Source organism: Pangasianodon hypophthalmus, chromosome 16, assembly GCF_027358585.1.
Source record: "Pangasianodon hypophthalmus isolate fPanHyp1 chromosome 16, fPanHyp1.pri, whole genome shotgun sequence".
In the NCBI taxonomy this organism is placed as follows: domain Eukaryota; kingdom Metazoa; phylum Chordata; class Actinopteri; order Siluriformes; family Pangasiidae; genus Pangasianodon; species Pangasianodon hypophthalmus.
Window position 1 is genome coordinate 12,499,564 of NC_069725.1, and position 26,643 is coordinate 12,526,206.

The window sequence follows — 26,643 nt, forward strand, 5'->3', positions numbered from 1 at the left end:
ACCCTGTGTGGAGGACACAGGGAAATGTCCTGAGATGATCCAGGAGAAGATGCGTCAGATGGACTGGCTCCAGCATCATCCACACTACATACACATGCAGAAAATATTAAACAGTGCAAACATGTTTATTCAATCCGATGTATTGTGTTTATTTCATGCGCATATATTAAAGTAGCCAATGTCAAGTTAAAAAAAGGCAAACGCATTATTACACGTATTATTTTCTTCATACCTTTTTTGTAACTCCTTCAGTTTGAGCAGTGTATGGTCTGGGGCATCTGCAATGCCACAAATGGATGGATTAGCCATTCCAAGTATCTCCTCTACTATCTTAGCGATCTCAGACAGAAGATTACATGGTGGCCCTCCACCTATTTGACAACAAGAACTCAAATGCTGACCACATGGAAACAATCATTTAGTATAAAAACATTGTTTAATAGGCCTAAAATGAAACTTACCAGTGGCTTGCATGATTTGGTTGTATGCTGCAATTTCCTTGGGTGCTGTTACCAAAACGTTGTACCACCTTTTTTCACAATCCTCTGCTGAACTTCTTGTCTGATATACACATATATGTATATATATGTGTATATATATATATATATATATATGTATCTCTGAAGGTGTGCTGACCTTATATATATATATATATATATATATATATATATATATATATATATATATATATATATATATATATACCGATACATATAGATGCACTGTGTGTTCTGACACCTTCCTATCATAGATAGCATTAACTTGTTCAGCAATTTGTGCTACAGTAGCTCTTCTGTGAGCCTTGGGCTTCCATGACTCTGTCGCTGGTTCACTGGTTATCTTTCCTTGGACCACTTTTGGTACTAAACACTGCATACCAGGAACACGCCACAAGGCCTGCCGTTTTGGAGATGCTCTGACCCAGTCGTCTAGCCCTCACAAATTGGCCGTTGTCAAAGTCGCTCAGATCCTTACACTTGCCCATTTTTCCTGCTTCCAGCACATCAACTTCGAGAACTGACTGGTGCCTAACATATCACACCCCTTGACAGGTGCCATTGTAACACTGTAATGAGCTAATCAGTGTTATTTACTTCACCTAACAGTGGTTTTAATGTTATTGCTGATCGTTGTACATATCAGCAGATATATGATATAAAAAAGATAGATGCAGCAGATATAAAAATATAAAAAAATAAAAGAATATATAAGTATAAAAAATATAAAAAAGACACACCAAGAATGCACAACACAAACACACAACAGTATTAAAGTGACACTGCATTATTGCACTGTTCTCATGAGATGGGGGGTTACCAAAGATTTACTTTGCAGTTAGTACCAGAGATTTATACACATATATGCGTGTGTGTGTCTGTGTGTGTGTGTGTGTGTGTGTGTGAGAGAGATTCAGATGGGGAAAAAGCCTGGCGCAGCTTGTTGGTTTTAGTTAAGCACTGGGAGATTTCAGCTGGTGTGTGCTGTACAGTGCTGGTCGCTGCTCTACAGCTCTGCTGTGACTCTGTGAATAGTATGAAGATGCTGAGCAGTAGTGTACAATGGGCTGTTTCAGGATTACTTTTTGCAGGTTCACTTTGGCCAAATGAAACGAGGCTGCAGGCTGGAATATGTGCACTAGATGCTGGAGCATGGCTGTGGGGATTTGCTCATTCAGACACATTGGTGAGGTTGGGCACTGATGTTGGGTAAGAAGACCTGGGGCCTGATATTTATTCCACTTATTTATCAGACTTACAGTATTGTGCGCACAAGTTGATGCTCTTTGCATTTGTAAATTAGAGTCAGGCTTATACGTTAGTTAGGATAATGAACAGGAAAATGCGCAGCAGGGGAATGGCTCCAACTTCAAAAAAGAAAGAAGAAGGGAATATCCGTTACTCCTATAGAGGGGGAAGCAATAAGAGGGCGTAGACTTCGGGAGAAGGGCAGAAACAGCCACTTCAGGGTGCATTGCACTGCTGCGTGTACAATCAGCCCTAAAAGACTGTGCAGTACTTTAATACGTACGTTTAGTACGTTTAGTGTGTTTTTTTCTTCACTTTAAAGAATCAAGAAGAACGAATCGCTCTGGAATCGTCAGCAATCTTTGAGCAAGACATGGAGCCGTCTCCTGCCCTCCACATATAACTTTTTGTGTATTTGTGCGTTTCTCGAAGGAATCCATAAGAAAGTTATTGAGTGCAGCAGGAATTAAGGGCTTCAGGACGCCACTCCTTTCCCTGTGAACGCAGAAGTGTTTGTCAGTGGCATCTGCTGTCGAGGCGCGCGAGGATGCGCCTGGACTCTCACCCACCGCGCGCGGAAATCTCGTGTGCTGAGGAACCAGACTACAACCAACAGGTAATTTCATTAACACACCATTAAAGAATATCTGTTTTTCTTCCCACCTCATACTGCCTCAGAAGCACTTAGTTTGCACTGCTCATGATGGACATTTGACCCAAACATGCTCTGGAAGCTTTGTGTTGTCGTGGCAAACACTTCTGCAAATCAGAATAAGAAAATGAGTTACAAAGACAAGGGGTTCTGGAGGCCAAAAATCTATAGACTTTACTGAATCAAACAACAAAGCCTAGATGGTCTGCAGAGCATCTGATTTATATAGTCGTGGCCCATGCTTTTATACAGTTCTAAAACAATGATCTCATCGGATGGAGTTTTCTCTTCTTTCTTTTAATCACACATCTGCCTCTCCTCACAATTATTTCACTGTCCCCTTATCTTAGTTTTAACCCTGGCCAGAGTTCAGTCAGTTTATGTTTCAAAAACAACATTAGCCTTCACCTTAAAAACACCACCTGAAAGGTCACACCAGTTTGTTCTCACAGAAACATCCTTGTAGGATCATAGGCATAAAGTCACCCTTCTAAATGTACTAGAAATGTTCCAGTGTAGTATATAAATGAAGCTCTGAAAGTTAATACATGAGGTGATTTAAGGTCAATAGATATTGATTGACATAATACTGATTAACAAATTATATTGATATAGATAACAGGAAATTCCTCCATAGTGTATTCTCTATTTGGTGCACTGAATGGTTTCAGATTTTCAGACCACATGTAATATTGCACAAAGGGAACTGGAGTAATCACAAAACACAATTTCGTAACTGTTTGTTTTGTTCCTTGATTGAAAATAATTAACATACACCCATATCACCCCTGTGAAAAATAAATGCCCCTTTAATCCTAATATGTGGTTAGAAAATCCTTAGCAGCACTATAACTGCAACTAAACACTTCCTATAATTTGATATGAGGCCTGCAAATCTCTGTTGAGGAATCTTGGCCCTTGTGGAACATCTTTAATTTGGATAGATTTGTAGGTCTTCAGGCAATTCTTTTGAGTGTGAGTCAGGGCTTTGACTCCACTCCAAGTTTCAGATGTCAACTTACTTCTGTGTTTTGGATCATTGTCCTGCTGCATCATCCAATTACACTTCAGATGGTTGGATATTCTCCTTAAGAATTGTCTGGTGCATCCCAGAATTCATGCTTCCTTCGGTGATAGCAAGTCGCCCAGATCCAGAGGGAACAAAACATCTCCATACCCTCACACTCCCACCACCATGTTTCACTGAAGGTATGAGGTTGAATGCTGTATTTTCTTTACGCCAGACAAAGGGAGATGTGCAGTCTTCCACTTTTGACTCATCTCTCTACAAAATGTTGTCCCAAAGGTCTCAGGCATTATCTATCTGCTTTTTAGCAAATGTGAGATGTGCTTTTTAGCAAATGTGAGATGAGCCTTGCTGTTCAAGTGGTTTCTGCCTTGCTATGCTTCCATGAAGCCCATTGTCTTTCATATTGTTCACTGTCAGTTCATTGCATAGATAGAAGTTTTCTGGGACTTTTTAAGACCTTGTTATATATCTCAACAATTTTTTTCTCAGCTGCTAAGGATTTTTTTTTGATTGTGGCATTGTGTGCCTGTAGAGACATGAAGTAATGTGGTGAATACTTTTCTCTGATCGTAAGGTTCAATATACATGCCATTTGAACTCAACAGGGCTGTTTGAAATCAAGCCTGACTGTCTTCAACCACACAAATCTAATTATAAACTAAATTGTTGTTGATATCTTTGTTTTGAAACTAAGGGGGTAATTACTTTTTCACAGGAGCAAAATGGATAATCGTTGGTGTTAAGCCTTCAGAGCACACAACGAGAATGTTTCATTCCTGCAGTTTTCTTAGCAAAGATTGAGGAACTGATACCCAAAGACCACTTTGAATCTATGTGACTCTTGAAATAATTAAAAAAAAATTTAACACTCAGCACAGAAACTCCATACACACATATTTGGAATGATTCTACCCTCTATAAAACATTTTGTCTTTCTCTGTTATTTATGTTTGAATGCTACTAATGGTCTTTTCAGTAAAGCTCTTGTTTAGATAGTCAAATGGCATTACTACCATTGCTACACTGTTTATGTGTAAGCAGCTGTGGAATAAATCCAGATGTGACATACTGCATAGATGCTGTTCTTTTGCAGAAAGGGCCAGGCATTCCACTTGCAAGGAAACTGTGCTATGCCATTGGAGGGATGCCCTATCAAATGACAAGCAACGCCAAGGGCTTTTTCATGCAGATCTTCCTATTGGATATTGTGCAGGTCAGATGCTGATATGGTTCTGATACAGATATACTGTTTAAACGCTTGTCTGTGAAATCCGTCGTTTAGCGATTAAAGATTTAAATTGTGGGGTAAAGAGCACCAGCAGTGACTAACAATGCAGAAGACACTTATGCAATATTTTATCATTTGGTTTGCCACTGCTTCCTGCGTGTCTCTAGCATGCACATTAACAAGAATCCTCAGACCTCAAATTTCCCAGGAGCTGTTCACGGAAACACTGATCTATTGAAAGGGGAAACATTACTACCTCGTATTTTGAATATGTTAAATACTATAACTTGTATGGGCAGGGCAAAAATAGTGTATAAAAGTTTGGAGCGAACATTTGAACCTGTTAACACATTTACAAAATGCATTAGGAAAATTCATTAGTTAACATGCATGTGCGTTAGTTCAACGCAGTCAAGGCACTCACTCATTTAGTTATCATTATTACCTTAATCATTTTTGTAAAGCAAGCAGTGACATTATCTACTACTTTTGATTTAAAAGCTGATCACTGATCTAAGTATGTCGTAGCAGTCATAGATGACATAAACACTCCCTGCCACAGTGGAAGCTTTATACAAGGTGCAGTATGGCACATAGCAACAATGCAGAGCAAATTTGCAGCAGGTTGTTCATTAGTCCTAACATGTATTTCTGCATTTGCCATTTCAACTAAATACTTCAAAAAAGTATCTTTTGTGAACAAGTATTGATAATCAAGGTTCCACACCTTTTAAGAGATTTTAAACAAAACATTTTCAAGTTATCAATAATCTTTGAGCATTGTACTGTAAGATATGAGATTATATGTATCCAGTAGGAAATGGCTCGTTATGGAAAAGGCTCATGAATTAGATACAGGTTGGCTTTCATGGATATGCGCCAGATCTATGGCTATTTGATTTCATTTGGCTCGCTCTAAAATGTTTGCAACATAAACCTCAATTTAGTTTTCCCTCTGATTAAGGCGACGTCTCTCAGAATACACAATTATAGTCTATACCTTCCTCTTATTATTTCTAATTACCACAGTAAGATAGGTCTTAAATGCCTTAGTGCAGTCTTACTGTGCAAATTCACATGTTTTTTTGTTTTGTTTTTGTTTTTCTTGTAAGGACTTTTAATGCTTCCAGTTCGTTGTACATAATGTAAACTTTTCTGAATGAATAGTTCTTTCCAACAGAAAAGTTTGGACAATTTAATAAGTGTTTGCATTATTTGCATTATTACAATTTAATAAGTGTTTGCACAATGTCTGTATGTTGCTATTCTTTTCAATCTCTTTTCAAATTCTATTTTTCAGATGACGCCTTTCTATGTGTCTGTAAATCTTTTCCTTGGCCGAGCCTGGGATGCGATCACAGACCCTTTAGTGGGCTACATGGTCAGCAAGAGTGGCCATACTCGCTTAGGCAAGCTTATTCCCTGGTAAGGTACAGAGTAAGACACAAAATATTAGAAGAACTTAAGTGAAATGTACTTTGTTTTAGATTTAAGCTCTATAGTATCAACTCTTACAAAAATTTTTTTCCTTGTTCTTTCTTTTAAACAAGTTCTAATTGGAACCTTCTGTGAAAAGGAAATTCTCTGTTGTAAGGTTCTACATAGAAACTTGGGTAGAAAAAGGATAGAAAAAGGATTTTCTCCTCTGAGGACTAAACCAAGGAAGCCTTTATAGTGCTAGTTTGAACTTTTCCTTAAGAGTGTAGTGCTGAAGCCTGCAAGCACTGTTTCACTGCTGAACAATACAAATCTTAATATGTTACATTTTATGAATTAAAGACCTTGCATATTAATTTGTCTTAAATTCATTACATGGTCTTAGATTTTAGGGCTATATTTTATTTTTGATCTTTCACACACTGGAAAATACGGGCTCTCATGAGTCATGGGTGTGTGCTAAACCGATGTGAACTTCAACCAGCCGTTGAGGCATATCAATTCCTCCAAGAAAGGTTAGAGAACAGAAAATATTCTGAGGTTTTCTGCAGACAATGCAAATTATAGAATTCTAAGGAAGGAGTATTGACCACACACACTTTACTTGTTCAGCCATTTTTCTGCCAACCATTCATTAGATTTCTAAGCCCCATTACTTTAGTGTTATCTCCTGCAGACTTGCTTTCAATGTTTCTCTATCTATTTTCTTTTCTGCCAGGATTGTGTACTCCATGCCTATGGGAGTGATCTCCTACATCATGCAATGGTACACCCCTCAGGACAGCATGTCTCCTGTCTTCAGCTTTTGCTGGTACTTTGGCTGGTGCTGTCTCTTTGACACATTAATGAGTGTAAGACCATCACTGTAACCTGATACTTATTCCTACTGTTCCTGTACTTTCTACAGGGCTTGTTTGGGGGTGTAGTTGTAGTCACATATGTACAGTTCAGTAAAAGATAGTGTTTTATTTTTTTTTTTGCCTCACCTGACTATTACCATCTTATAATTAGGTAACTACGCTCACCGTCCACTTTAATAGGAACACCTGTACACCTGCTCATTTATGCAGTGCATAAAAATCCCAGGATATCAGCAGTTTATGAAATACTCAAACTAGCCCATCTGGTACCAACAATCATGCCACCGTTAAAGTCATAGAGATGACATTGTTTCCCCATTCTGATGTTTGATGTGAACATTACTTGAAGCTCTTGACCTGTATCTTCATGATTTTTTGCATTCCGCTGCTGCCACAAGATTGAATGCTTGGATAACTGCATAAATGAGCGGTGTACAGGTGTTCCTATTAAAGTGGACTGTGAGTGTATATTTCCCACAGAGATCAGAGCCAGTTATGCCTTTCTTCACTCCTGTCCGCTGATGGTTGTGGCATCATCAGGATTCAAACTCAAGGCGTCTGACAATAGGGCCACTTGGGTGCCTTTTTTTCAGCTCATATTAGCATATAATTATGTAATGTCATTTTAAAAATATCATTTAAATCTGGAAAACTGACATTCTAGGTGAAGCCCCTTGCTTCTACATAGCCAATATTATCAATAGTAATGGCCTCTTAGAAGATATAGTAAATGTTTTGTGCCAAAGACCATTTTTAAACCTATTTACTATACATGGTCTGTATGCTTGTTCAAATATCAAGAACTGCTTCCATGATCCATTAAACTGTTTTGTGTCTTTTCTCTCTCAGTGCTACCACGTGCCCTACACTTCTCTAAACATGTTTTTGGGTGGTGACCAAAAAGACCGAGACTCAGCCACTGGCTACAGTAAGATACAACATCAACAATCATTTTTCTCTCTTCTGGACTCTTAGTAAATTTCGATGGTTTAATAAAATGGCAAGAGCATTTAGAAGTATGGATAAAAAGTTTGTATTTCATTAATAGTGGAGCATGGAGAAGTCATATGTATATGATTCAAATGACATATGGGCACATGGGCTTATGAACTGCAAAAACATTCGAAAGATTTGTTTAATCCTGGACCCCACTCCTTGACCTCCAATCCTGGCTGACAGAGAAGACATAAACACAACCAAGCAGTTCACCGTGTAACTGAATTTTTTCAGGCGCCTTATTTTTAGATGTTCAATACACTTGCTTTGACTAAATTCAATTTCAACAATTATGTTTTATTGTATTCCCCAGTGTTCTTTTTGCAGACATTAATAATTCATTCATCTTGAGTAATCGTTCTATCCTAGTCAGGGTCATAATAGATGTAGAGCCTGAACCGGAAACACCCGGATGGGACACTAGTGCATCACAGGGCACTCATTCATACCTTGAGGTGGCTCTTGAGTGGTGCAACAGAAAAGCATTCACCCTATTGTCAGGAGACGGTGAGTTTGAATCCTGATGATACCACAGCCATCAATGGCCATGTGTCTGGGGAGCAAAATTGGCTGTCTCTCTGAGTGGGAGGGATCTCTCTCTCCCCTATCAAGCACAGCGACCATAGCCAATCTTTGAGCTCAAGTATGTGGAAGTGGACAGGTAGTGCTTTCCTCTGTGTGTGTTATGCTGCCCTGTGCTGCAGCATGAGCAAGAATTTTGAAAGATGCAGTTGGCTGGCTTCATGTGTCTCAGCGGAAGCATGTGCTAGCCTTTACCCTCCCGGTCGGTAGGTGTCATAGGATAGGGGAGAGCTGGTTGGTGGGTGAGAATTGGCAAACAGGTGACCAAATGGGGTGAAGAATACAAAAAAAAAGAAATTAGGCTCGTCTATCCATGTACTGCCGTGTTTTTGGGAGGAGGGAGTAACCTGGAGAACCCACAAGGATGTGGGGAACATGCTAAAATCTACAGACAGCTACTTTGAAATTCAGTATGTGTCATTCTAAAAATAGTGGAAGCAAAATCTATAAAACAGACGTGGATATAATGGATGGAAGTGGATATATAGTGGATATACATTTTAATATAAATAGCCTAAAGGACCTTGGATGGCCACATTTAGATGCAGCCCCAGTTGATATGCAAGACATTTCCTGTTTCCTGTACTGAGGGAGAAATGTCCTGCTCTGCTGATTTGCTTAGTTCAGCTGATGTGCCAGAATAACTATTCCACAGGAACTATATCTATTTATCTATGTTTGTATTTAGTGTGGATGTATGGTTAATTGTCAGGAGGTTGCTATTTGTAAAGTGCAAATTTGCTTACATTGGCAATATTTTTTTTAATCTGTGTTTTTGTTGGTCTCTATCGCTTCCTCCCTCCACTCTGTTCATCCTGCAGGGATGGGAGTGGAGATGTTTGCGACATTGGCAGGAGCCACCATTCAGGGCCAGATTGTGGGGGTGTATCATGCTAAAAAAGCACAAGCATGTAGTGAGCTGAATGAGAGTAATGCACTCACTGGAAACTACTCATCTGTGCTGTACCACAACTCTACCTCTCCTTTCACTGCCACGCTACAGGATACGGTGAGGCATGCACACAGTACAGTATCACATAATGTACAGTTCTTAAAAACACACGCTCTTGTCCCATTCACAAGTCAGGCAGATTGGTGATTGGCATTAAAAGAGGGAGAGGTACACTTGAGTGGAAAAGTTTATATACCTTACTGGTACATTCACATTGCATCAGCACATGCTCTTTTCATCCTAAATTCATTTACATTTACAGCATTTAGCAGATGCAGTTATCCAGAGCAACTCACAGATGTGCTTTGTAGTCTCATGCTAGTCTAAAAAACATGTTGGGGAGATGTGTTTTTTAAGGATTCATTAGCAACGTGCCAATTCAAGTGCTTGCCAAAGAGTTAGGACTTTAGTCTTCTTTTGAAGACAGCCACCTTTTCAGCTGTTTCCCATTCAGTTTTCTGTAGAGACAGGCAAAATTCCTGCACAGAGAGTTGTAGGAAGACTGTGGCAGGTGGGGGCGTGGTGTAGTGGGAGTCTACAGTGGGAGTGTGGGGCACCTGATTCTTATTTGTAAATGGTTATTTAACAGTGGGGCTGAGGTGCGTGTATGTGTGTTATGTGAGCTGAACTGAACCAAGCCACTGGAATGCTGTCAAGTTTTTATTACGTTTCATTTTGTTTTGCCTTCTGATACCGTGTGGGGCACGGATAAAAAAAAAAACGCTTGCCAGTCATCTCACCCAGAGTCTGCCAAGTTGCGTTCTGCCGCACTGGTGCCAAAACATGGGAGAATACAGCTCAAAGAAAGGAGTCACATGGACAATCTGCAGTAGCAATATTTCCTGACTAAAGTGGCATTTGGGTGAGATGACTATTTTTAAATGTGCCCCACATTGTATCAAAAGGCAAAACAAAATGAAGCGTAACAAACGTGGCAGCTTTACAGTGGCTTGGTTCCACTCACACGATACACACACGCCTCTCACGGAGAGAAAGAAAACACATAAATAACCATTTCATGGTTAAATAACCCACTAAACTACTCCCCGACCTGCAACAAGCATGACTTGTATGAAGCAGGTGAAAAGAGTGGAAAAAAGTTAAGAATTTCTCAACTTTATGCAAATGACAGGTGAATATTGCCCATCAGTCAGAGTTTTCTGTCAGATAGTTTTCACTGGTGTGGGTCTTGTCATGAATCATGCTCACAGTAGAGTGAATTCAGAGTCAGCAGAACCCGAGACTGAATTTGGAATGCTTGATGTTAATGTGATGTTGAAATTTTTCAACGTTTATCTTAAATTGTTTGATATGTTGGTTCTGAATTCAACTATCTGGAATTCAGGTTAAAAATTTTAGGTAATATAAATTCATGTTGAAAAAAACGTGAGTCCAGCCATGCCTATGACTGTATGACAGGCATTCAGAAGTGAAGCCAAAATGTCTGAGGCCTCTAGTAGCTAGCTGCAATGGAATTTTTAACCCCACCTATTCCCATGTTAGCAAATAGGACAGATAATCTTTTGTTTGAAGTTTCAACACAAATTATGTAGAAGAATAGTATTCTGTTGTTTTTTACAAGTTCAGCTGACCTTGATATCTCCCCCAATATTTTTCCTTATGATAAATGAGAAGTAGTTTTATAGGAGTTATTTGGGTGTGGTTGATAAAAGGGCATGGTTGATGAGGTGATGGAAAGTTTCAGACACGGCAGTCAACCCTCATGAACACACACACTCCAACGTGCACCTGAAGCTCTTGACGGTTCTGTAGAAAAGCCCTATCCTGTTCTGCTGTAAACTGTTGTTTTGATGTCTAAGCTAGCTTGTTGTACTGATATAACTAGCAAACCGACTTGACTGAACGAAGTGATGGCATAAACCAAAGCAGCTAACGCCATTTCATAAGAATCAACAATTTACTATATGACCTTAGTGAACACTGGAAGTAGTTTCAGGTTAGCCAGTGTCTCCTTCTTAAATGAACTGCAAAGACAAAGTGAATGGTGCATAAAAGAGTGCACTTCTCTATTCATTTGGTAATATACTACAACTGCAGGTGTCAGAACTAGATGAAAATCATGCAGAGTAGTGATTTTTTCCCCCTCAAAAAATGTGTTGAGTGTAAATGTTGACTGTTGATTACGAGGTATATTTTCAGTTGGTACCTTCCATTAGCTACTTACACCTAAATTACATTGATTAAAATGATGGATAATGTCAACTAGCTAGCAAATGGTAGCTCAGGGAGTCATGACTCAAACCTCTAAAATCCTTTCCTGACGATGATAAAAAAAATATACCTGCAAAAAATCATACGACTACAATTTAATTTAGCATTTATTAATTATGCTGTACTTGCTGCACTCTGAGTTGCCGATGTGCCATCTTAAGTTGCAATTCAGGTAATGGCATGCACACCCACATCCCATAATATGGAAGGACGAGAGGGGACCCACTGTCCACCCGGCCATATCTACTGCGCATTCTCAGGGTCCAATTTTTGCAAGATGGCAATGCCAATTTCTACCCAAAAAGGCTTCAAAACTGCACAATGGTAGTGAATGGCACCATGTTGTCCACTCGTATTATACAGTCATTGAGCCATGCTTTAGTGTATGACCACAATCAAGCCAGCTGTGGTAGAAACCTGTAAGACCAGCTCTTTTTTCAAATATTTTGGTTCAGTTATGGTCCACATGCTTATTTTAATTTAGAATGCAGATTTAAAATTGGTGGACTACATTAGGACCTTTATCAGGGCGGTCCCAGTCCACGGGCCATATGTCTGACACTACAATGCAACCTTTAACTGAACCAGACGAGCAACAAGCAGCCTTTCCATGAAGCCTCTGGCGATTACTGTAAAACCACATATATGGGTCCACACAGGTTTCTGCAGTGTCATATGCTAAAATATACAGTATGGTTTCAGGTTTCGTCTCAGGAAGTTTTTCCTTGCCACTGTCGCCTCTGGCTTATTCATTATGGACAAATTTACATCTATATCCAGATTTCTGTAAAGCTGCTTTGTGACAATGTCCATTGTTAAAAGTGCTACATAAATAAAATTGAATTGATTTGAAGCATGGTTGGATTCGCTGATGAAAACTTTGTCTTGTAATGACGGACAATTAAATAATTTACAATAGAATTTAAATTGATTTTGTAGAAGCGTGATTACAAAAGAGTTTGAGCACGTCAAGTGGGAGATAAATACACTGGTGAAATAACGTGTACAAACATTCAGTGAGACATAAGTATACTTGGAATTTAATTAAGTTTAATTAAACACAAAGATATCTAAATCTTCAATATAATCAATATGTTTTTAAAGTCTACTTCACTGGGGCACAGATCTGACCTACAACTCCTTGTGCACGCTGTAGAGTACTTGTCTTTGTTGTCATTTAGTGACACACCCCAAAAGTGGCCCCAAAACTTTGGGAAGGATACGTTTCATTTTTCTGCAGTTTAAATAGTGGCGTAGCCAGGAATTAATATTTTATATGTTCTTTTTCAATTACACTGTGCAAAATGCTTGTGTACTTTGGGTGGATGTCAGATACTAGCAGAAACATGATATAGCATCCTCACAATCATTGGCCATTTATGAACATCACTTTAGTGCAATTCTTAGGCAAACAATGTTATATGACATGTATATAATGAGCTGTGCCATATGTGTGTTATGTTAACCATCCGAATAAGCATTTGGAGCTATCATAAAATAAAAGTTAATCTATTGCAACAAGACATGTATACCTCTCCTTTGCCTTTATAACTTACACCACTTATGTATCCTCTGAACAGTTTCTGTATCCTCTCACGTAATATTAAACATAAACAGTACTGTAAAAGTTACAACGAATGAGGAAAACGGCCCAATAAGATATTTACATGTGTACCACATTTACATAATATTTACATTTGCTTATTTGGCAGATGCATTTATCCAAAACAAGTGATACCAAATATAGTTGATGTCTTAGGAGGAGTGAGATGAGTGCTAAGTTTCAACAAATTAACCAGAAACATGTAATTGCAAGATGAGCAGAAACCCACATAGACAATGTAGTAATACACGCAAAAGCAGTGGTCATCTGCCACAGGGAGCAGATGATGTTTTAACTGCATAATAAGTAAAGTATGATTTAGAAAAGGTCACATTACATTTAGTTGAATGTCAAGTGGGATGGACCAAACAAATCAGTTTAGTAGACAAACAACACCTCAACAACTTCTCTTAAATGTGTTCATTTATTGGCATCTGAAAAGTACAGATTGAACATACACTCACTGTCCACTTTAATAGGAACACCTGTACACCTGCTCATTTATGCAGTTATCCAATCAGCCAATCATGTGGCAGCAGCACAATGCATAAAATCATGCAGATACAGGTCAAGAGCTTCAGTTAATGTTCACATCAAACATCAGATTGGGGAAAAAGTGTGATTTCAGAAACTGCTAACCTCTTGGGATTTTCACACATAATAGTCTCTAGAGTTTACACAGACTGGTGTGAAAAACAAAAAACATTCTGTGAGCAGAGGGTCTGCAGGCTGAAACACCTTGTTGATGAGAGATCAGAGGAGAATGACCAGACTGGTCTGAGCTGACAGGAAGTCTGTAGTAACTCAAGTAAGCACTCTTTACAACCATAGGGTGCAGAAAAGCGTCTCAGAAAAGCATCTCATGGGCACGGACTCACTGAAAGTGGACAGTTGAAGACTGGAAAAAGACCAGGTGATTTTTTTCCCCCCAATCTTCAACTGTGCAGTTTTGTTGAGCCCATGCCCATGATAGCCTCAGATTCCTGTTCTTGGCTGACAGGAGTGGAACCTGATGTGGTCTTCTGCTGTTGTAGCACATCCACCTCAAGGTTTGACATTTTGTGCATGCTGAGATGCTTTTCTGCTCACCACAAGTGATTATATGAGTTATTATATCCTACCTGGCAGCTCTAACAAATCTGGCCATTTTCCTCTGATCTCACTTATCAACAAGGTGTTTCCACCCACAGAACTGTTACTCACTTAATGTAGTTTCTTTTTCACACCATTCTATGTAAACTCTAGAGACTACTATGTGTGAAAATCCCAGGATATCAGCAGTTTCTGAAATACTCAAACCAGCCCATCTGGCAACAACAACCATGCCATGGTTAAAGTCAAAGAGATCACACTTTTTCCTAATTCTGATGTTTGATGTGAACATTAACTGAAGCTCTTGACCTGTATCTGCACGATTTTATGCATTGCGCTGCTGCTACATGATTGGCTGATTGGATAACTGTATAAATGAGCAGGTGTGCAAGTGTTTCTATTAAAGTGGACGGTGAGTGTATATCACCTACAAAACAGATGAGCAGACTGCAATGCATACCAAAAACAAATTTTCCAAATTATGTTTTCCATAAGTATTCATTCACTAAATGCACATAATTAGCATTATATGGCATAAAGCTACACAAAATACCCCATAATATTGAAGTAAATAATTGAACAATATAGTGTGCAAAATTATTTACAAATAAAACAACCAGCCTGTTGCACAAAGCCGGTTTTGGTGGCTACCCAGGTAAGGTTGCGTTTAGTTTGAGCTAACTCTGTTTTTTTTGCTCTCAACAAGGTGGATTGATTTTTAGCAGTTTTCATCAGCATTGTAACTTACACTACACAGCTAACCTGCTCCAGGGCGGGTTTTATTCTGGGTAAGAGTTCGCAAACCCAAATTGAACCAATCAGGATCTGAGCAAAGTAATATAAATCTGACGCACCAAATTTATCCCTTTAGTGTTTTAGCGATGGCTTCACTGTTTGTGGAGAATCCTGTGGAGCTGGGAGTGCAAATAATAAGGAGGGCACTTCGAAGGGAAACAACTTTTAGGGACAGACACATGAGTTAAATACTAAATTTTTGTCAGGCCAAATTCATTATTCCTGTCCTAATATATTTTCACAAATTGCTATTTATTTTATTAATATTTAATTAAAACATTCCATTTATATTACATGAAATATATTGGGATTATAAGTTTTAAATCTGCCTATAAAAGTAAACTTACGCATTTACACAATCAGCAATGTTCCGCCAGCAATTTTCCTGAGCTTTGGCAGCTGCAACCATGTTGCTTTTTGCAGATAGTGTAGGTTTAAATTTCTCATATTTCCACATAATAAGTTCTTGCTTTTCAACTGAAAAGTATGCACACCTGCATTTCCATGTAGAACGCTATTGGCTGTTTGCTGCAAACGTCTGGATTTCATGTGCACACGCACGATGAGTAAACATTGATTCAGGGTTAAAACCTGGGTTGATTGAGAAAGCTGATAACCAGCGTCATGAAACATATTAAACTGAAACTGAAGGATTACATATTAGGACTTTTTGTCAGTAGCTGAGTTTATGATTCTTAGTTTATTGCTCTATTTTGCCTCCTAGTGGAACAACAGAGACTAGCTCTTTTGCCAGATCTTTCAATGCAATTATGATCCACAAGACAATTTTAATTTAGAACACAGATTCTACATTAATTTGCTGGGACAGATTAAAACATTTATCAGGCCAGTCTGAGTTGTATGCTTGACCCCCCTGAGTTAGATTCTACTAATTAGCATTTACTCAGTTTGAATCTTTATTCAACAATAAATCTCTACATCACTATATCAACAGCCTGTTATATAGTACCCAGGGTCCATCAAAGGTTCCTCAAAGGGTTCTAAGCTTCCTAAAAGGGTTGTACTAGAAACCTATTCTGAAACTCATGTAAAATTCTACATAGAATCTTTAAGGGTTCTAGATCAGAGCTGACTACATCTACTGCCAGACTGTTAAAACAATGTAACAGTTGTTTATATGATTTATTTTTTGTTGAAAAGTTTTTACATTCACATTTATATCATTTAAGGAGTAGTATCAGTGTGTGTTGTAATCCTACAGAGGAGAGCTTATTTGACTGCTGCATTGGTGTTAGGAGCTTTCTACTTCCTATGCTGCATTGTGCTGTTCCTTGGGGTGAAGGAGCAGTTGAGTAAGTAAAAGAATCAGCTTTTTTTATGGAATAACCAATTTTGTTAAACATCTGTAGCAGTGTCACTGTATTCACTGTTGGCTGTCTTCGTTCAATATAAAAATATAGCTTGAATCTTGTTGTGTGTTTGTTTGTTTAGCTCCACTGAGTAAGCTGGACCGCATACAAGTGTCATATCTGACCGGTATGAAAATGGTTGTGAGACATAATCCATATGTGCGACTTGTGCTCGGATTTCTCTTTTCTTCGGTTGCTTTTCAGGTCAGAGCCTGGGTTGCCAATAAAGTACTGTAAAATACCTTAAACAACTGTGAAACATATATACAGTAAAGTACTGTAATATCATACATAGTATAAAATAACACATAACCCAATATATTTGCTCTTTTGGTTGATGCAGGATACAGCTGAGCTGAAGGGTCTTGCTCAAGGACCCAATCAAGGCAGGTTGGTGGTGCTGAGATTTGGTTAAGGCATTGAGGCACAGCTCAGAAGGATGTGTGTTCAAATCCCAGTACTGCCAAGCTGTCATGGTTGGGCAAGACCCTTAACCTTCAGCTCATTTGTATCCTACACCAGCCATATGAGCAAGTGTACTGGGTTATGTGTTATGTTATGCATTATGCATTAAGATATTACAGTACTTTGCTGTAAATATATTTTACAGTTGTTTACTGTAAATTTTGCACTACTTTACTGGCAACTTAGGTTGTCAGTAAATTACTGTAAGTTGCCAGTAAATTACAGTAAAATTAAGAGACTACTATATGAATGTCTAATGTTAGCAGATAGGGAGACAAGATGTAATGAATATTGTGGCATTTATTTATTTTTAAGATGGCCCAGGGAAATTTCGCTCTCTTCTGTACACATGCAGCTGGAATGGGGGCTTACTTCCAGCACCTTGTACTCATATTACTGGTAAGTGTTCCGTCAATGTATGCTTATATGTAACTTTCACCAGGTTTACATTTACCTGAACCACAGAGGATCATCACAGTCAATGATAAAGCTGGCACAGCGGAATACACGCCAAAGCAAGTGTGTAAAAGAACGTTAAAAGAAATTCTTTTTTTTTGATCCTTCCTTTTTGCTTATGTAGTTTTGTCACAACCTGTAATAGAGTCCCCTCTAAAAATATTGGAACAGCAAGGCCAATTCTTTCGTTTTCACTATACATTGAAGACGTTTGTGTTTGAGATCAAAAGATGAATATAAGGTATGTCATGATATTTACATCTTGCTTAGAACGTGACACCTTTGGTGGCAGACCACCCTTTAGGTGAGCAAAAGTATTGGAACAAATAGTCTTAAAGTAAATAACACTCAATATTTGATTGCATATCCCTTTCTTGCAGTAACTGCATCAAGCCGCTGACCCACTGACATCACCAAACTGTTGCATTCTTCTTTTGTAATGCTTTTCCAGGCATGTACTCCAGATTCTTTCAGTTTTTGTTTGTTTTGGGCGATTTCTCCGTTTAGTCTCCACTTCAGGAGGTGGAATACATGCTCAATGGTCTGGTGGTTGAGTTGGCCAGTCTAAAACCTTCCACTTTTTTCCCTTGATGAAGTCCTTTGTTGTGTTAGCAGTGTGGTTTGGGTCATGGTCTTGCTGCATGATAAAGTTCATCCCTATTAGAATGGATGCATTTCTATGTAAACTGGCAGGCAGAATGTTTCTGTAGACTTCTGAATTCATGCTGCTGCTACCATCATGAGTTACATCAATAATTAAAGCTGCAAGCAGCATTTTTGGGGGCCAAGCACCCAGACTCGGTCAGCTGCACATTTACAGATGTGCTACAATTGTTGCCTAAGCAACCACAGGAAAGCAGAGCCATAACTTTAGGCAAAGGGATTCAAGAGTGATTTGTAGTTTCATTCATGATGTGTATGTTTTGACCACAGAGAATGGTGGAATTTTCTGACTGTAGGAAGAAAGATTTAGATGAGCAAATGAGCAGCAGGGTAGCATTGCTGCTGCAGCTGTCACTACTGCTGTGACCTGTGGAGTCTGTTGCTACTTTGATCTTTGGTCATGATTGCTACTGCTCTGACCTAAAAAAAATTTTCTTCTGGAAATTTAAAAACATCTAAGATATTTATGTTTTTCTCATCAGTCTGGGCCTTTTTTAGACAGTTCAGACAGGTCTCAATATGATGTGAGGTTAAGACTGGACAAAATTTGGAGGAGGAGTAGCAAAAATGGCACTTAGATGGAAGCATTTTCGGCATGTTATTGTAACTTTTGACCAGTAAGTGGTGCTGTCACAAAATTTGCTATATAGCCTCAGGGAATGGTCCTGAAGATGCCTACCAAGATTTGTGTCAGGTTGCAAGGTCGTTGCTGAGATACAGCCTCACTTCCTGTTTGGTGGTTTCACTGTCAGATTTGTTGGCACATTACAAGCAAACCGTTTGGAATATCAACATTCTTTTCATAACTTTTGCCAAGGTTCAAATGTACGCCAAATTTGGTGTCGATTGGACATAATTTGTAGGGGGAGTAGTGAAAAAACAGTTTTTGACAAAATCCAAGACGGTCGACAGGAAGTACACTTGAATTTCAGATCTTAGTGTGTATTCACTTCAGCATACCCCAGGGAATTATAGGAAAAAAGAACTGTGAATTTAGCACAAACTCTTCAAATGATATAAGGAAAAAAATTAAAGTCGTTACAGTTCTTGACCACAAGGTGGCACGGTCACAAAGTATCTTGGGTACATTCAGGGCATGGTCCAGTGTGTTACAGTTTGAATATCAATATACTTTGATAACTTTTGTTCAGACAGATCTCAAGATGATGTGAGCCAAATTTGGTCAAGATTGGACAAAATTCGGAGGAGCAGTAGCAAAAATGGCAGTTAGATGGAAGCATTTTCAGCATGTTATTGTAACTTTTGACCAGTGGGTGTCGCTGATACAAAATTTGTTGCATAGCCTAAGGTCACGGTTTTGAAGATGCCTACCAAGTTTTGTGTCAGTGCGCAAAGTTGTTGCTGAGATACAGCCTCACTTCCTGTTTGGTGGCTTCGCTGTCAGATTCCTTGGCCCATTATAGACAAACGTTTGTAATATTCAAAATTCTTTTGATAACTTTTGTGAAGCTTACTCTGAAGATGACGTGTGCCAAATTTGGTGATGATTGGGCATAATTTGTAGTAGGAGTTGCGAGAAAAAAAAAAGAGTTTTTGACAAAATCCAGGATGGTGGAAAATCGAATTAGGCAGAAACTGACGTCAAAGGGTATTGACCCAGGGTATCCAGGGATGCCTGGATGCTGCTAGAGTGTTTGTAGCAATTTCCCCCAAATTTGGTCAGAATGTTCCTTCGACCCTCCCCAATCCGTGTGCCATATTTTACAACTTTTTACCAGACAGTGCTATGGGCTGCCATAGACTCCCTAGCCAGAAGAAGAAGAAAAGGTAGAATAACAATAGGGTGTCTATGCACCTTCAGTGCTTTGCTCCTAAAGATTAGTGAGCTTGTTCCAGAAGCAGCCATGCAAGCCCTAGCCATGACACTACGTCCATCATGCTTGACTGATGAGCTTTTTCTTCGAGTTTTTCTTCACAGCTCTCACAGTGTTTCTGTCATCAAGTGCTGTTGTTTTCCATGTCTGGTTCTTAGGACACCCATGGTTTCTTACTTTTTCAAATTTCCAAATTGTTGTATTGAGTATGCCCAATGGTTGTGCAATGCCACTAATAAATTTTCCCTCTTTTCTTAGCTTCAATATAGCTTGCTTTTCTCCCCTAGACAGCTCTGTGGTCTTCATTTTGGTTTATCCTTTTTAACAGCAAATGTTGTTTAAACACTCAATCTAACAGGTCTCTCCTGTGCAACAAGAAACACCTGTCAATCACATGTTCCAATATTTTAGATCATTTGAAGAAAATGGGTGGGTTCAAATGAAAGGTGCCATGTTCTAAGTTGTTTAACAGATCTAGATGTAAATATCAGGAAATGAATGCTGAAATTTTAATCTATCATCTCATATTCATCTTTTGATCTCAAAGCCAGATGTCTTCACTGTATAGCAAAAACAAAAGAATGAGAATGATTGAGAATATAGTTTGTAAACAGGTTAAGCCTTCAGTACATGTGTAATGTGTGTTTGCTGTTCCCCAGAAGTTTCTGTTTTGACTATGTGTCCATGATGATAATACTGTATTTACAGTATGGTGCAATGGTTGCTTAATGTAGACAATTCAGACCATGCATTTTTTCTATGTATCTATGTATCTTCAAAACAAGTTAAGAGTACAGCAAGTGTTGACATGTGGATGTTATTATGTCACTGAACATACATGTAAACTTTGAGTCACATAACATGACATACAGTGGAATCACACAAGACGTCCAGAATATGTATGAATCTGTTAAGGATAAATGTACGACTGAGATAATGATTTGATTACTGAAAATGTTTTATTCTGTTTGAGCAGCATTTCATTGCATGATGTACAGTGGAATTATGCCACACTTCCTGTTTAAGCATCAAGTCATGTTAAATATCAAAAGTTCCTTAATAATTTTGTATCACAGATATCTTCACATCATACTGACCAAATTTGGGGTGAATCTGATTGACCCTCTTGGAGTTTAGTTTATACGCCTAACTTCCTGTTGTCATTTGGCCAGTTGTTCATGACTGCACAGCAAGAACCCTCATTATTTGCCCTGGGAATATTAAATTATTTTATCCCTTGTTACTCAAATGCTGCAGATTCCCTTAGGCAAGCATGGGGGTAATGCTTTTATCCATTTTGTGTGCAGATGGCAGCCACATTGTCCATTCCATTATGGCAGATGCTATTGGTTAGGCTGGGCAAGAAGACTACTATCTTCATTGGGCTAACAGTGAGATTGTCTTCTCTGCTTATTTTTTATGAAGTGTACATTAGCAATGTGGATACAATACAGTAAGTTAGCTAATCATTAATGAGATAAATCATACAGTGCCCCATATGTGCTAAACACTTTAACATACCAAAAAGACAACAGCAAATTTGAAAACAGCAAATGACAGCAAATTCAGAGACACAACTGCAAATTTACAAACACAACAGCAAATTCAGAGACACAACTGCTCTTGTGTCTCTTAATTAGCTGTTATGTTTGTAAATTTGCAGTTGTGTTTTTGGTTTTGATGTTGTGTTTCTGAATTTGCTGATGTGTTTTTTGTTTTGCTGTCCTGTTTCCTAACTTGCTGTTATGCTTTTTTTAAATTTTATTTTATTTTATTATTATTATTTTTTTTTGCATTTTCTAATTTGCGGTGCTGCTTTTGGTTTTTCGTTGTTTTGCACATTTGGGTCACCACAAATAGCACATTTTAAAATCAAGATGTTAAATCAGTATTTTATGTTCTCTTACTTCTGTACAGATTTATATTCCTGCTCTCATCATCATATCCTGTGTGAAGGGTAATTTTATCATCTTTTCCATGGTGGCCATTTTGGCTGGTGCCAGTCTAGCATCCCTCTATTTACTGCCCTGGTAAGTTCTAGGTTTTATATCATCCTTTTATCTTCTCTTAGGAGGTCCAATAATCAAAAACAAAATAGAATGAAAACTGACTTGCCAGATAAAATAGAATAGTGTGCCATTTTCTCGTCCTTTCCTGAAATAAATGACATTATAGTGAATATCTTATTATCAGTGTTATTAGATTTATTGCCTGGCAATTGCCAGTCCATGCAAATTCTCTAACTTGTGGTAATACGTACATGATAATGGTAAAGAAAAATATTTTACTTGTTATTTCCCATTACACTGCTTGTCTTTTCTATTTGCAGGTCAATGCTGCCGGATGCGGTGGACGACTTTAAGGTGAAGAACCCGTCATGCACCAATCTGGAGCCCATGTTTTACTCTTGTTATGTATTTTTTAACAAGTTTGGGGGAGGCGTGTCGCACGGTGTCTCTACACTTGCACTACAGTAAGGATTCATTTGTAAATACATTTAGGGGCTTCATTTACTACTGCCTGGTGGCTTGCACAGAAGCTTGTAACAACATGAATTACATTCAGCTGATGACATGAATTTACATGGGTGGCAGGCCATCACTCGGTGAATGATTTGACATTTTCTGTATAGTTCTGAAAACTACATGCTTTCTTGAACGTACTCAGTTACTAATGTAACCTTGGTTCCCTTACGATACTACACTTGTACTGCGTCGCTAGACGCTATGGAGAAAACTCCTTTTTCTCCGATGACTGAAGCCTTTACAATCACGCAGTGAAACTGCATGGCCATTGGTTTGTGCAGTGCAATAAAACGAAGGGATCGTTTTATAGGATGAGAATAGGATCTCAGGTCATATTCTCCTTCAGCGACAACTCTGAGTTGTGCAACGTCATGGCATGGCCTGCAACGCAGTACCCGCTCCCATATCTCAGGGAACCGAGGTTACGTTAGTAACGAGTACGCTCCCTTTTGATACTACACCCGTACTGCGTCGCTAGACGCTATGGGGAACCAATACAATCACGCCGTGCCCTGAAAGTGGAACAATTGGCATGAACCGGCCTTGAGCAATTAAAGCTCAGAGGGACCAAGGCAGTGATGCCACACATGGCGCGGCACTTGTGGTTTTAGTCAGCACTGAAGGGGTCTCATGCGAAGCAGGCCCAACTGTAGCACCGGTGATGCGAAGGCCATGAGGCCTAGCATCCTTTGAAACGCTTTCAGGGGGCGGGAGGCTCCAATTTTGAAGGAGGCCGCGAGCTGAGTTTGGCCTGAAAGACCTGGAGCACGGCCATGGAGAGCAGAGCTGAGGCCGCCTGCCTGGCAGAGGAGTAAGCTCGTCCAGTGAGGGCAGATGTTGTCCTGCATGGTTTAGAGGGGTGTGTGACCTTCGCTCTCCATCCGATGGCAGTGGGCGGGCAGAGGTGTGCGGCCACTGACTCATCCAGAGGAGGCAGCTTTTCATAGCGGATGGACGTGCGAAGGCGAGCCAAGTAGGGAGCGTGCCACGATTTCGTAAGCTCGTCATGGACCTTTGGGAAAAAAGGCACGGCTCGCTGACAAGGTGCCTGGCGGCGCCCCAGGAGGAACCAGTCGTCCAGACGGCTACGAGTAGGCTCCTCTGGCATGGACCACTCCAATCCCAGCTCCTCCACCACTCTAGAGAGGACGCGGAAAAGCTCGGCGTCCATCCCCGTTTTGGTGACGCTGGGATCTGTAGACAGCAGAGGGGCAGGGTTGATAGAGGAGCCCGATATATCTTCCGCGTCTGACGCTGCTAGAGACATGCTGTTGTCTAGAGTGAGGCACGTGGGGTCTGAGCTGGCATGAGCTCGGTCGCAGCCGAGCGCTGAGCCTCTCTGCCCCGCTGTTTTTTCCTCGCAGGTCCCTGGGAGGAAGAAAACGGGAGGGCGTGAGGGGCAGAGTCGCTCTCTGAAAAGAAAGTGATCCGAGCGCGCAGAGAGGAGAGACTCATGCTCACGCAGTGTGAACACTCCATCTCCGTCAAAGCGGCTTCTGCGTGGGGTTTGCCCAGACAGGAAATGCACTCTGATTGGCCATCGTCAGCATGCAGAGTGGTCCTGCACGAGCTTCAATGACGGCGTGACATTTGCAACAACGCCGCTTGCTCTTTTAGGGAAGAAAAGGCTCTTTTAGCTCGCCGGATGGCGGCAGGGGACGAGCTGGTATCTGCGCCAGATGCTGGAGGCGGCTCGAAGATCGGGCGGGAACAGCAGGACTGCGCAGGCGAGTCAGCTCTTGTCCGCAGCGAGGCGTGTCAACGGCGAGCCACTTCAAGTCTCGTAGATCAATGAAGAGAAGATTGTCGTCGCTGAAGGAGAATTGATCTGAGATCCTATGGCGCAATGCCCGCTTATATAGCCAGATGGCTCCGCCCATTCTGGCGGGCTTCCTCGCCTAAGCTCGTGCAGCTCCGCTGCTGAGCCATTGGTTCGTTTTATTGCACTGCACAAACCAATGGCCGTGCAGTTTCACTGCGTGATTGTAAAGGCTTCAGTCATTGGAGAAAAAGGAGTTTTCCCCATAGCGTCTAGCGACGCAGTACGAGTGTAGTATCGAAAGGGAACTGAAATATATTTATCTTTTGCATGCATTTCAACCACGAGTAAATTTGAAGCATTTTAAAATCTGGTTACCCCCTAAAAAGTGAAAAGTTTAATAGCCAGTATGTGATTACAAACTGTATTGATTAGGCTTAAATCTGTTTTGCTATGGCACGTACCTGTCCAGAAAATTGATCAAAGCTGCTATCTACTATGTGAGGAAATCACACTTATATAGCAGTATTTTAGACATCTTTAAGCAGACTGACTTCTTTTACTACAAAGATTGTTAAACTGGCTCCTTTCCCAACAAGAAAGATAGCCTAGGCAAGATTAATAAGTAAATAAAAACATTTCCACATTGTTATGGTGAAATATATAGTATTTATGGTTACTTAAAACTGATGTGTCCAAGTATGTTATAAAACCCACTTTTTTGGGGTGTTTGCCAGAATTCAGCCACAACAACAGCTGACGGGTTTCCCAGATGACCACACGTATGCAAGCTGTGTTTTATATTATTATACCACATTCTACATGAGCCCTCCTCCTGGATAGCTAATATCCTAGGTCTGCCACACCAAATCTAATTAATGAAGGCATTGTTTTTCTTGATTAGTCATTATAGATTTAGACTACAGCTGGAAGATGGTAGATCTCCGGGGGATCAATGCTTGAGAGCACATGAAATACATTACCTACACATCACTTTCTCGTCTCAGCTTTGCAGGTTACCAGCCTGGCGCTTGTAGGCATGACTCTAGAGTGATCACCACATTGCAGGTGCTGTTTGCCCCGGTGCCCATCTGTCTACTGCTGATAGGAATGGTGTTCTTCTACCTTTACCCCATAAATGAACAGCGGCGCTGGCAGATCCAGGCTACACTGAAGAAAACAGCGTAAGTGTGCCCATAGAGTGGTGGTGCATTTGGTGTTTCATCTTCTATGGGCTTTCAAGATGAGTGCTGATAATAATGTGTATTCATGAGTACACAAATTCTAATCTGTTCTGACAGCTTTATCTTATCTTTATCGAATGCTAGAGTGTGCAACAAAAAAAACAAAATTAATAAGATTATTAATAAGATTTAGACCTAGTTTAGTTAAAGAGGAATTGAAGAGAGCATCCAATGTTGCATATCACATTGACCAGTTATGTAATTAGAATGTGGGTGAAGTGAATCTAATGTAGATAACACTTGAATTTACAGATAAAAATTGAATGTGGGGATGCGCTGTACCAAAATCCAATTAAATACCAATCCAGAGATTTAGGCCAGTATTAGTCCAAATATGGATACTCTGTACCAGATCAGTACATAACTAGTTGAATTTAAAACTGCTGAGACTGCAAATACAGAAACAGTTTGAACTAAATTCCTCATTATGTGACTGTTATCTTTTCTTCTTGTTATACAGAGCAGAAAATAAAGCAGAGACAAGTGAAGAGATGTTTCTTTGAAGAATTCATTCTGGATCTCAAGTCACTTTATTGGCCTTGAATGATTTTCCTTTTCATATAGCTCTTGCAACAGTTATGGACATGCTATTACTTTGAGCAGGATCTGTTCAGCTTTTCTACAGTGAATTTCAAACATTTTCCAGTATTTTTAAGGTATATTATCCAATATAACCCAGTCTTTAAGACAAATATATGTCACAAGGTTTTGGTAAAAATGAATGTAACCTTTGTTAAACCTACTTGACTGGCCTAGACTGGCATCACTCTCTATGCAGTTTTGTAAGTGCTGTCTGTGTGTGACTGTGAGTAAGAGAGATAGAACTAGAGATACTTGTAATAAATGATTGCATGCTTATAATTTATGAATTTTGAAATGATAATCAGTTATAATAGGTAATAGACTATGCAGCATAATAATGTGGTATGTAGCTCTAATAATTGTCACCTACCTGCAGAAATCAGTCACACTGATCATAAATACACCTTTTAATTAGAGAGATGCGTTGGTAATTTTTCTAGAAATAAAGAGAGAAGAAATAAAGAATATAAATTAGATTTAAAATGTAAATGTAAAAAAATAAAAGTGAATGGAAAATTTTGAACTGTCCACTCATTTATT

At 39.5% G+C, this 26,643-nt stretch overlaps 1 protein-coding gene across 2 annotated transcripts; it reads left to right on the top strand.

Moving 5' to 3' along the window:
* The first annotated feature begins 1,911 nt into the window (after nt 1-1,911).
* LOC113530972 (sodium-dependent lysophosphatidylcholine symporter 1) lies at nt 1,912-26,626 on the top strand. 2 transcript variants are annotated; one of them, XM_034311910.2, is made up of 14 exons: nt 1,913-2,361; nt 4,521-4,640; nt 5,956-6,080; nt 6,811-6,943; nt 7,802-7,880; nt 9,352-9,539; nt 16,427-16,517; nt 16,657-16,778; nt 17,355-17,438; nt 21,301-21,384; nt 21,911-22,023; nt 22,323-22,466; nt 25,285-25,461; nt 25,982-26,626. In XM_034311910.2, exons 1-14 carry the CDS (start codon nt 2,293-2,295, stop codon nt 26,022-26,024), a joined length of 1,572 nt encoding a protein of 523 aa, XP_034167801.2. In that variant the 5' UTR covers nt 1,913-2,292; the 3' UTR covers nt 26,025-26,626. The 2 variants fall into 2 exon arrangements, with proteins under 2 accessions (XP_034167805.2, XP_034167801.2); XM_034311914.2 differs by lacking the exon at nt 25,982-26,626 and having other exon boundaries at nt 1,912-2,361; nt 22,323-22,356; nt 25,285-25,455.
* Nucleotides 26,627-26,643: the final 17 nt, after the last annotated feature.

Excerpts from the sequence above, each read along its gene's own strand:
- LOC113530972 (XM_034311910.2), top strand. The coding sequence starts at position 2,293 with ATGCGCCTGGACTCTCACCCACCGCGCGCGGAAATCTCGTGTGCTGAG. Across the intron at positions 17,439-21,300 it reads ACCTTGTACTCATATTACTG|ATGGCAGCCACATTGTCCAT; the intron begins GTAAGTGTTCCG and ends TTTTGTGTGCAG. Across the intron at positions 22,024-22,322 it reads TCCCTCTATTTACTGCCCTG|GTCAATGCTGCCGGATGCGG; the intron begins GTAAGTTCTAGG and ends TTCTATTTGCAG.